This window comes from Peromyscus californicus, unplaced genomic scaffold (assembly GCF_007827085.1).
Source record: "Peromyscus californicus insignis strain IS unplaced genomic scaffold, ASM782708v3 Scaffold_3__1_contigs__length_106647218, whole genome shotgun sequence".
NCBI classification, from domain to species: Eukaryota; Metazoa; Chordata; class Mammalia; order Rodentia; family Cricetidae; genus Peromyscus; species Peromyscus californicus.
This window is the reverse complement of record NW_026294551.1, coordinates 98,828,231-98,840,756: the sequence shown is the minus strand read 5'-3', so window position 1 is coordinate 98,840,756 and position 12,526 is coordinate 98,828,231. Positions and strand designations below refer to the sequence as shown.

General features: G+C 41.5%; 1 protein-coding gene across 41 annotated transcripts in view; it reads right to left on the bottom strand.

Annotated features, from left to right (window-relative positions):
• Nucleotides 1–12,526, bottom strand: part of Rbfox1 (RNA binding fox-1 homolog 1) — a 2,167,575-nt gene that overhangs the window by 82,132 nt on the left and 2,072,917 nt on the right. For 37 of the 41 annotated variants that reach the window (XM_052759361.1, XM_052759363.1, XM_052759399.1 and 34 more), the window contains one exon: nt 772–852. The exons of the other annotated variants lie outside the window; for them this stretch is intronic. In XM_052759361.1, the coding sequence (XP_052615321.1) occupies nt 772–852 (81 nt within the window). The remainder of the gene's footprint in view (nt 1–771; nt 853–12,526) is intronic. 41 annotated transcript variants of the gene reach the window in all.

Sequence of the window (12,526 nt, the reverse complement as noted above, 5' to 3'; positions counted from 1 at the left end):
CCCAAAGGGCCCAGGTTCCTTAGTTGTCCAGTCTGCTCTGGAGACCAGGTATGATGCTCCCCAGGCCTTTTCTTCAAGCTTATGTTTCCTCTCCTGCCACTGCCTCTCTGTAGCCATATTTACATATATATATATATATATATGTATATATATATATATGTATATATATATATATATATATATATATATATATATACACACACATACAATTTAATCAGAACATTTTTGTATTGCTGCCTTCCAGTTAAACTGGAAAAATCTTAATGTATCTCCCTTTACTTTGGACTTGCAAGCCTTGCAAACTAGTCATAAGCTGGCCATATTTCCATAGTGAACCTTCCATATACAAAGGGACAGATCAAGACATCTGCTAGGCTATGGGGCACTTTTAGGTGGCTTGCACATTTAAAATTCTTTACCATTAATTTGCAGAACTACGATAAATGCAGGCAATGGCCTCGTTTCCCTTCCTCCCACAACCTTCCCCACCAACCAATGCCCATATCCCATCATGGCAGTCAGTCATGACAAGTTTAATGAAGGATGGCTAGTACATATCAGGGATGGGGGATTACTTTGAATGGGAGCAAACAGAGGGATTTACATACTAAGGCAATGAAGAAACAGGCATGTTAATGAAACTCCACTCCACTCTATGGAGAGGACACCTTGAAGGAGATTAAAGGAGGGGTAGAGACTTACATGGCAAGGAGGTGAGTGGACTCATATATACATAGCACAAAACAAAAAGAGCCACAACTGTGGGCTTACTTGCGGAAGTATATACAAGTGAACTGGGGCCACTGTACATGGAAGATCCCTCCTGGTTGGCCTGGCACAACAGCACCGTGCCTACAAGAGAGAGAGAAAGAGAGAGAGAAAGAGATGGTGTCTGGTTTGGGAACAGCACACTATACCTGAGAGCATGGTAACATAAACAAGAAAGGCAGGGAAATGAAAACACAGCCACACCTCTGAGCACAGGAAGCCCAAGAGACCAGAGGAAACCCACCCACTTCCATAGCCCACCAAATGCATGCCATGCCATTTCACATGAGGGTTACCTAAAGGATCTGGTTAATGCTGTACAGCCCACTTTCATATAGCAATGGGAGTGATATGGCATTCTCAAAAGGGATCGTAAGAAATAGCAGCAAACCCATTACCCATGCTCCTGTAAGCATCTCTAGGTAAATGTATCTGATCCCACCCCCCAAAAAAGAAAGTGCGAGAGACTTTGGAAGGTAATTAGTATGAATGGGAGGAGAAAAAGAGAAGATAATGGAGGAACTGATGAAAAACTATATACATGAAATGTCATAATGGAAGCCTTTATCATATATAATTAATATATGCTAATTTAAACAAACTTTTAAAATATCAGTAAGAAGCAGACAGTAAACTGGATTGAAACACCCCTTTGCTAGGCAGTCTTTATAAGTCATTGTGCCGCTCTGGGCCTCACCATTCCTATCTGAGAAACAGGGATAAACATACCTACCTTCAAAAGGTGTCTATAGCAAGGGCTATCATGTAATAATTACTCCACAAATGGGAAGTACACCTATTGATTTGTTTAGAGGCAACTTTTCCTACCCCTGTCCTAAACTTTTGTCCTGGTGGATGACTTCCTTAGGGGAAGAATGGGAGGAAGGCAAGGCAGAAAAGAATGCTAGCTATGTTGTCTGCTGTCCCTATGGCCGGTCCTGGCTGCACGCCCAGCACTGTGGGAGATAACTGCTGGCCTACTTGCTTCGGTTGCATCCCAGGAGCTCCCTGCCTCCTGCTGCAGAGTCGGCTTAACTGACCTGCAGGCAGCCAGGCACTGCAGTGAGGCTTGCCTCCACCTGATGTAAAGGACAGGGCAGCTGGCTTATGCTTGTAAAATGGAAATTTACAGCAGGGAGGAATGGTGGCATCCTGAGACACTTCCTACTCCTGTGCCATGCTTTGAACTACCCACTCACATCAAGGATGATTGGCCTGAGGCCTCTTTTGAGTGTTAATTTGCCTCTGCTACTGCTGTTAAAGTCAAGCTCAAAGACTGCAGAGAATGAGCAGGGCTTGGTGCAGATGCAGTAAACCCTGGAGTGCTGGAAATACCTCCCTGTGGTTTCTGTTGACTTCCCTGACTGGCAGGGTCAGCTTTTCTCCCTTATTTTGATACTGCAGCTGAATGTCATCTTCCATGCAAAGAAGCCTATCTCAGGAGCAAGGCCACCCTGTGGAAGGGGTCTATCATCCTGTCCTACATGCCACCAAGGTCAACCGACATGTAGTTAAAACTCCCAAGAGTCATTTGGGTTCCAGAGACAATAAAGCTGATGTTCCTGCCTGCCCTGTACACTGCTCAACCCCTTCATGTTCTAACATGATATGTGATACATTGGAGAGATTCTAATAATTCTCCTTCAAACCTGTGCCCATCTTCCCTCTGTGCTTCTCTAGAGTTGAAAATAATTTCCAGGTTAAAATAAAGCTCCCTTTTCCTCTCTCTCTCTCTCTCTCTCTCTCTCTCTCTCTCTCTCTCTCTCTCTCTCTCTGTGTGTGTGTGTGTGTGTGTGTGTGTGTGTGTGTGTGTGTGTGTGTTGGCCAGCAATCAACATCAAATATCTTCTATTGTTCTCCAACTTATTTTTTTGATGAAGTCTCTTATGGAACCTGAGATAACTAATTCAGGTAGGCTGACTAGAAGATCACTGAGCTTTTTATGTGGATTCTGGGTATCTGAACTTTTCATGCTTTTATGACATGTATTTCACCAACTGAGCTTTCTCCCTGGTCCCCCCCAAAAACAAAGATTTCATTAAAACCTTAAACCCATCTCTTCCTCCTCCAGTCACCATCTCTATTAATGCTATTCCCGTCACTCAGCAAAGTAGCTTGAACACATCATACCTATTTTATGCTTGTACTTGGAGAAGAGCCATCTATCCCTCCTTTTCCTTGGCACTCAAAATAGTCCTGGCATAAAAATGAACCCAACTGGCATAGCTTGAGAGAGTCAGTACATTAAGAACTTGGGTGGGCCCTTGTCATGATCAACTTCTGCTGAATTGAATTCAACTTCTCCTTTCTACTTCATTAAGTTTATCATCATACAAGAGATATGCCATGGTCTAACTAGCTTTCCATAAATATTTCTGGTTGCAATAGGTGACTGGCAAGAAAATTAAGAGTAGATAACCCCCAGTGAGGAGGGGTGAATTATAAAATTGGTCACTGAGAGGTGAACTACACACCAGAACAGGCAGTTGTCCCAGCAACAAGTCCTCTGTAAAGTACTTCCCGTGGGTAGGAGTCTCATCTGTGTTTGCTCATTGCTAAAAATCTTACAGAGAAATGTAGGTTACTATAGGACGCAGAGAAAGCTCCAATTCTCAATCTCCAACATGAGGATCCTGCTGAAAGGGATTTTGAGACAATTCCCCACCACTTTCTCTTGTGCATCCCTGGTTAAAAATCAACCTTTACAACAAGTCTGAGGTTTCTTGTGCCAGAATTTCAAAAAAGGAAGACTATCTAATTTTAGCCAAAACACAGCTAAAGGCCATTTCAGTATCTGCTGTTAAAGCCCCTGGGTCAAGTTTCAATATCCTCAGTACAGTCTGTAGAATTCCACTGGGACCCAACATAGATTCGGAATAGAAAACTAAACCCTGGCAGGGCGTAATGAAGCTCTCTCATTTTTCTTGAGCTGTGGGTCCTGAGAAGTCAAGCTGGATTCACTCCTTTGAGTACTCTCTTAGTAGTAAAACAGAACAAAATGAAACAATCTTTATGCAATGACTTTGACCTTTTGTAAAACAAAATCTATGCTTGGTCATAAGACCTGGGTTTTATTTTACCTAAAAACATCCACTAATTTAATTTGCAAAATGCTTATAGTGAGTTATCTTCCCATTTTTGTGACCTTTGTTTAAAGGAAAGCCTTGGATTCAATAATAACAAAGCAACAGAGAGGAATGGGGCAGCCTCTATGCATCTCAGGGAGAGGGTTTGCTAGTGCATATTTGTTTTAAAAAGTAGGTCAAGTAGCTAATAGGGTACAACCAGCCCTATAAAGACTGTTTACAAAATCATTGGAAGCACTTCCCAGCACAGCACATGCAAAGCCTCTCAAAGTTCCTTGAATTCTGTCTTCTTCCAACCTCTAACAGAGACCATGCAACTACTGTGAACCAGCATCTACAGCCACAGCGTATCTTACACATGACCTTCCTTGGCTTATTAAACTCTGTGTAAATGAAGAGTAACAATGGGTCTAAACTACACTCTTAACCTAACCACTCTGTAGCCAGGGCAGACATCACTAATCAGTTTTAATATCGCCTATTCATTTGTATTGTCCTGGAGTGTCCAGAATCATTCTGAACATGGCTCCTGGCAGGTTGCTGACACTTGATGTGAGTTGTTAGGGAGGGAGATCTCTACGCTGTCTTTGCCCTAACCCTGAGTTAAATCAGATGGAACTAGCCATTCTACCTCTGACGGGATTGAACATTAGTAACTGCATATGGTGCAGCTCTTTTAGAAGTTGTCTTTTCCTGTTTCCCTTCTGCATAGTTTAAAAGTGACCTCTTCCAGTCCCACTCCTCAGGTCTGAATTAATTGCTCTCTCATGTCTTATCATATTCATTTTAATTCCCTGGCAGATCTTTCCCCTATTTACATATGGGTTTTTCCCACAGAACCCCCCAAGCAGCGCCGAATCATGCTTGTCAGTTTGCTCCTGGCACCAGTGAGATACCTGACCCTAGGCAGGGACTAATGAGTGGAGGAAAATTAGAACATTTTTTTTTTCATGATCTATTTTTATTTTCTTTGCTAAAAATAGTGCTTTTTCCAACTTGTTTCTCTGAGAGGTGCCTTCTACTTTCTGATGTTTATGGCTTGGAATTCATTTACTTGAAGCTCAAATACACTCTCAAGTTATCTCTAAGACACTCATCTATTCCACCTTTCCTCTAGGTTTAGTGTGTGTGTGTGTGTGTGTGTGTGTGTGTGTGTGTGTGTGTGTGTGTGTGTGTGTGTATTGGTACAAGCATGTGAGTACATGGGTAAAAGTGCTTGTTAATAGGCTGAACAACTTGATTTGGATTTCTAGGCCAGGACAGGATATGGGGGTCGTTGTTTACTGCTGTCCAACTAATTGGGCATCTTGCTGACCTGGAACTTGCCCCTTTAGACTAGGCAAGGTAGCTGGCAGTTAGCTCATGGGATCCAGCTGCCCTCACCCCCAATTTGGGGGTTATAGACAAACCTCCACCATGCTAGTCAAGTCACTCAAGCAGAGTTCTCTGCTGGGCTCCTCATGCATTTTCTCCTAGTGAAATAGTTGCTCACCTAGTGAAATAACAAGGTGTGTGAGAGCAAGGCCAAGGGCTGAGTGAGTGAAGAAGCTCATTGCCTAAGCTCAGCCTACTCCTTGAATCATTTGGGAAAAGATGGGGCTGTAAGGATCAGTGTTCAGTGTGCAGGGATTTTTAAGTGTCTACAATGTGCCAAGTGACTTGCTAGCTCTGGAGGCTATCTGTGGAACTTCTTGCATTTTTTTTTTCTTTTGAAAACACCTAGCATACTACCCTTTCTAAAATTCACATGGTCAGGGACAAAGACAAACACACAAACACAATAAAAAAATGGTTCTGAGTACCATCCTGAGCCTATGTGATCAATTGTATGATTCACTGGGATTAACAAAATTAATAACCTATTTCAGGGCAATTTTCATTAACTATAATTATGGCTAGCAAGAATGTTTTTTTTTGTTGTCTGCAGCAGGCAAGACTGACAAGGCTGACAAAGCTTAGTAGCTCAACAGTGCCAGAAATGTTCTGAATTGGTCTGGGTGGGGAGGTGGGGAAGATCTGGAGGAGTTGGGAGAGGGGGAAACATCATCAAAATACATTATAGGAAAAAAAATTAAAGGGAAAAAACGTGTTTGTATGTGTGCTCACATGTGTGCAGGTGTGTGTGGAGGCCAGAGGAAAAACAGTAAGCACTGGGAGTTGTTTCTCAGGCACCATCCACTATGTTTTTTAAAAACATGAGACAAAGTTCTCTCACTGTCCTGGAGCATGCCCAGTAGCCTAGGCTAGTTGGCCGAGAGTCACAGAGGTCTTCCAGTCTCCACTATGACATTACAGAGACTATAAGTACACACCACTATGCCTGGCTTGGTTAAAAACAAACAATGGAGTCTGAGGACTGAAGTGAGGTCTTCCAAGGTAAGTAGTTTTCCCACTGAGTCAAACTCCAGATACAGAAAAAGAACCTCATATTCCACATTGTCAAGGAATATTTACATGCCTTTATCTTACCCCCAGTTAAGAAGGCCAGGTAGTGTTGTTCCTTTACATTTTTTTAAAGGCAAAAACACCTATGTATTTTTTTCCCCAGAAACCTTATTGTCAGTCAGGTAAATTCTGGAGGAAAAGCAGGGTATTTGGGCTCTAATAATTATTCACTTCACCAATGGAAATGTTTGCCTCTTGCTTCTATCATTATTGAGTGTTTTTTAAAAGCTTTAAAAATTAGCTTAAACGTAGGAAAATGATCCTAAGTAAACAACCCAGCTATGGGCACCTGAGAAATGGGCACCTTGCTGAAACAGAAACCTGCCAACTTCTTTCTATTCAGCACTGGACTCTAATCCATTATGGAATCTAAAACAATCTGGGGTGAGTAGGAAATGTGGTCTCCTTCCAGACAATACTCCAAGGGGTTCTAATCCAGAGGTTCAGATATTTACATAACCAAACAAACAGCAACCATATAGGTCTACACACAGGCTTGGAAGTGTCCACCTGGCTTGATAGAGCTGTTCTAAATATTTTTTCTCCTGTTTTCTTTTTTTTCTGTTGAGAAAAAGCCTCATGTAGCCTAGGCTCTCCTCCAACTCACTATATAGCCAAGAATGACTCTGAACTCCTGATCTTCCTGCCTCTAGCTTTCAAGCACTGGGAGGGATTACAGGCACATGCTACTACACCCAGTTTCTGAGCTGCTGAGGATTGAACCCCAGGCTTCCTGAGTGCCAGGAAAGCACTTCTAGGAACAAAATGCAGTATTATTTTTGTCCTTCTCATCTAACACATAATAGATAATTGTCCTGCTCTGCAACCTGGGAAAGAGTAGCCCCTTCTAGTGCCACTTACTCAGTGAACTGTGGAGGTACGTAGCTATGCAGTTACCAACTACATAATCCTTGAGAGGGCCCTCTGAGTTTTCCTACCTGAGGGAGAGGTGTGTAGCCCTAACCTCTGTTATGGAAGAGATTGCATGTCACAGAAACCCTTGTGGTCCAGTCCTAAGCCTCAGGAATTCAGAGCCTGACATCCCAAGCGATGATATTCAAATATTACAGTTGAGTTAAATGAGGTGGACCCTCATGGAACAAGAGTGCTGTTCTCCTAAGAGGCAATTTGGATACAGTCTTGCAAAGAGGGAAGACCAGATGAATGCACAAAGATGGCAGCCATCTTCACAAGTTAAGAAAGGGGTCCTCAGAAGACTCCAACCCACCAACACCTTACTCTTTTGCTGTTAGCCTTCAGAATTTTGAAAAAAATTATTTCTCTCTACTCTGTCTATGATGCCTTGTTAGATCCCAGCAAGCTAGTACACACAACAGTCTCCTCACTGATCTTGTCTTGAGGATCATTGAGACACCTTATCAGCTTGTCCTCATAGGTGGTGCCTTACCAGCCTCAAACTTCTGCTAGACTCAAAGGTTTAGGCTGTTCCAATTAAGTCTCTTAGAGAACACATTGTTTCTAATTGACAAATGAATCCAAAGCCACAAAGAGCTGTAGATGCTTCTAAAGTCATACAGTTTTGAACATCAGACTAGCATTAAGCTAACCTAACTAAAGCTAATATATTGGTCTTCTAGAAGCATAATGTTCTTATACCAGCCTGAAAGATGCGCTTTTGGGCTACAATGGAGTTCCCAGTACAGGGATATTTCCATTTGTCTGGGCACAGATGTCACTGGGAAACATTGCGTGTATATATAATTCTTATAAATCGAAATGTGTTTTAATTGTACTGGGAGATTTCCATATTTAAAGGGGCCCTGAAGCAAATCTATTCTGTAAATAATCCTTCAACCTAATTTATTTTTCTAAGTTTTGATGTTCATAATATTCATAAAGAAATGCATCATTTCTTATCTTTCTTTTCACTTCTTAATTTGGCACAGTTTTAGGCTTTGCATAAAAGTTACAAGAGCAGTTCCAAGAACCTGTTTATAATTTTCTCCTTTATTATTTGTATAAAATTTCAAGAAGCTCACTCTCTTACCAAATTTTAGGCTACCTGTAGCTTTAAGAGAAAATACTTAACTCAATATAAGATTAAGATTAACAACAATAATTTCAGTTTTGGCGTGTGTGTGTGTGTGTGTGTGTGTGTGTGTGTGTGTGTGTGTGTGTGTGTGTGTACATACATGCTGTACCTGTATGCACAAGTATGTGTAGGTCAGAGGTCAACATTGGGCAGTGTCCCATTGGCTGCATGTTTTTAACTGTGCAGAAAGGGTGTCTTACTGGCCTGGAGCTCAACAAGAAAGCTGGGCTAGATGCCTGGCTCATTCAAGAATCCCCCTGTCTCTACCTTCCTAGTGCTGGTATTATAGACTTCATTTTTGCTCGGAGAGCATATTACCAACTGAACTAATTCCCCAGAACCCAGAAATTTCTCAGTGAGCCATCAAGAAATTCCAATTCCATTTTGAACTATCATCTACACTTAAAAACCTGTAATGTAGGAACTATTAGCTAGGCATGGTGACAGGTACCTATAATCTCAATACTTGGAAGGTTGAGGCAGGAGGATCATGAATTCTAGGCAGGCATGGGACACATAGTGAAACCCTGTCTCAATATAATATGGCACTATATTTATATATAATTTATATAATCATACCCATTTCACAGATACGGATACAGAAACAAAGAGATTTAGGATCTTGCTGACAGTCACATTGATTTGTGAAGCTAACTGCAAATGATTTCAAACAGACTTTTCAATTTGAGGTTTAATATTTTCAAAATTGGGTGTCAACAAATTATATCATCTTCAGGTAAATCTGGCTACCACCAATTTTTATTATGCTCTGCATGCTAAGACTCAGCTTTACACAATTGGAAAGAAATGAACAGAATATCATTGTTGGCCAGTGAACTGGTCTTAAACTTGTTTCAGTGTCTATTAATAAAATTTTATTGGCTCACAGCTGTGTTCACTTATATAAGTACAGTGTACAGCTACTTTGTACTATTGACAGGGAGTAGGGACTGGCAAGAGAAGCCTGAGGGCTGCAGAGGCTGAAATATATGATATCCACCTCTCTTCAGAAAACAGTTAGTTAAAAGCCAATTTTGTAATATTCTCCCACTGTTTGAAGTCACATTAACAGCAACCTTGTCTAGATAAACCCTAGTCTCTACTCAGAAAGCTGACACTGAATCTTTCAAAAGACATTATTTTATCAATACTGACCAAAATTTATTTAGTTTTTTCATTAAAAAAGTCAATGAAAAATCTACAGACATGGTTTTGTTGTTGTTGGTGGTGGTGGTAGTGTGTGTATATGTGTGTGTGTGTGTGTGTGTGTGTGTGTGTGTGTGTGTGTGTGTGTATGTGAAAGAGAGAGAGAGAGAGAGAGAGAGAGAGAGAGAGAGAGAGAGAGAGAGATGTGTGTGTGTGTGTGTGTGTGTGTGTGTGTGTGTGTGTGTGTACATACAGAGGACAGCCTCAGATGTCATTTTTGACTGGCTTGGGGCTACTGATTAGGCTAGTGCTACCATGCCTGGCTTTTCTTTTTATGTGGGTTCTGGGGATTGAACTCAGGTCCTCAGTGCTTACATGGCAAAGACCTTATTGACTGAGCTATCTCTCCATCCTCTGATGATATGATTTTTAAAAAAACATTGCCTCACATTTTTTGACTCACTATTCAAATCTGTGAGCCAGTGGGTGTGGTGGTGGAGTAGAAATGATGGAATGTCTGGAACTGAGCTACAGCAGAAGTCTAGTAACTGAGCTGCAGCAGAAGCAATGGAAATCACTTTTATTTCCTAATGTCTAGACTTTAGGGATACAAGGGCCCACACATAGAATTGTGATCCAGAGCCATGCATTTCACACCCTGCTATGCTATGTGTTGTCTGGTGTTTTCCATGCAGGCTGCTGTCTAGCAGGTCTGGGTTATGACCTGAGGTTCTCACTCTTTCTCTCCCCCTCCCCATCATAGGCTTGGGAATATGACTGGCCCTTAAAACAGTGAAGAGTCTCAAAAGCTGCCTGGAGAGGCTCCCCATGCCTCCTTTTTAAATTCTATATACTATCACAAAACATATCATATAATATTTTAGGATGCTCTGGCTATTTTTCTGGACTGGAGGAGCCCAACATCTTGAATTGCTTCCTTAAGAGAAAATAAATTCATATAAACCCTCCTCATTCTCGCTAATTGGACTCCCAGAGATCCACTGGGGCCTAGCCATGGATCTCTGCATCCAGATCCCTCAGTAGTTGGATGGGGTTTCTAGCACGACCATTAGGGTGTTTGGCCATCCCATCACCAGAGTAGGTCGGTTCGGGCTGTATCTCGACCATTGCCAGCAGTCTGTTGTGGGGGTATCTTTGTGGATTTCTGTGGGCCTCTCTAGCACTTTGCTTCTTCCTATTCTCGAGAATTGTTGAGACCAAGGTTGGATAAAGCACAGGGACAAATAGCCAAACGAATGGAAACACATGAACTATGAACCAATGGCTGAGGGGTCACCAACTGGATCAGGCCCTCTGAATGGGTGAGACAGTTGATTGGCTTGATCTGTTTGGGAAGCATCCAGGCAGTGGGACCGGGTCCTGTGCTCATTGCATGATCTGGCTGTTTGAAACCTGGGGCCTATGCAGGATTGCTTGGCTTGGCCTGGGAGGAGGGGACTGGACAACCTGGACTGAGTCTACCAGGTTGATCTCAGTCCGCGGGGGAGGCTTTGCCCTGGAGGTGGGAATGGGGGGTGGGCTGGGGGGAAGGTGAGGGGGGCCGGAGGGGGGAGAACAAGGGAATCCGTGGCTGATATGTAGAACTGAATTGTATTGCAAAATAAAAATAAAAAAATTAATAAAAAAAAAGAGAAAATAAATTTCATCTCTGAATCTCTCAGAAAGTAACTGGGTACAATTACTTAAAAATGCTTCCCAGAAATACACACACACACACACACACACACACATTTGAGAGAGAGAGAGAGAGAGAGAGAGAGAGAGATAGAGAGAGAGACCTCTTAGTATGCACTATAGAATAAAAGCAAATATAATATTGCAGGTAGTGAAACTTACTCTCAAAAATGACAGAGAATGATTAACAACATCCAGGGTTCCAATTGTCTTTATATTACATGCACATCAAAGAAACATTAGAAAGGCCCAAATAAATGCTTCTTCCTCCCCCCTGGGAAAGCATTGGTAATATTAGGGTGTTTATGTCTTAGAATGATAAAGGGCTTAATATAATGATTACTGTACATTGATTAACCTTTGCATCAGATTTGAATATGTAACCCATTAACTAATTTAATCTCTGAAACAATAACAGCCATTGGCATTATTCTTTGAATAATCCTTGCTTAGTTTCCATAATGGTATACAGTTAATGAAAACCCCATTAGAATGTTGCATGTGGCATAATTAATTCTGGCTGTTTTCTTTTGGTGTAAATAGCTAATGCAGATACTGAATTCTGTTTTCCCCTGGCCTTATTAATTTTTCATAAACCAATATTTTGCCTGTAATGGTTTGTAACAGTTCTAAGGAAGTTCCAGAAACACATTAACTCCTAGCGATATGGCTCACCCAAGTGGAATTGTGCCATGTGTGAGCTGGTTCTTCAACACTACGATATTTTAAAAAGACAGTGAAAGGTGGAGAGGTGGAGATATGCTCAATGCTTAAGAGTTCATCTGCTGTTGCAGAGGACCTGAACCTGGTTCCCAGCACCCAGTTACCACTGGGCAGCTCACAACCAACTAGGACTTCAGCTCTAGGGGATCTGATGCCCTGGCCTCTGAGTACCATTGCACTCCATTGCATATATGCTCCCCATATGCACATAATTTAGAAAATATTTTTTAAGAATTAAAAGGTAATGAAATAGTTTTGTTTTAAATTTGAAGAACACATAATTAACATAAAGGGTATGATAAAATATTTGGCCAATTTAAGTCTACTTATCCAAATCAGTTGGACAAATAGGAGTAGTTATATGTATTTTTTGGAAAGAATACTCAATGTGGGAAGCAAAAAATACTAATCTACATCATTGATTAACTTATAATTAAAGGGCAATGTAACATAAGTAGCTCTAAAGACATTCACCACTTCCTGTTTGAGGTCTCTGGTGATTCTCTTGCCTGGAAAGAGGTTGAGAGTGAAGGAAACTGGTTCTGTGATCACTTCCTTTCTAGTCCTAGCTTAAATCAAGGGTTCAGCTCAGGGAGCTGATGAGTAGAGG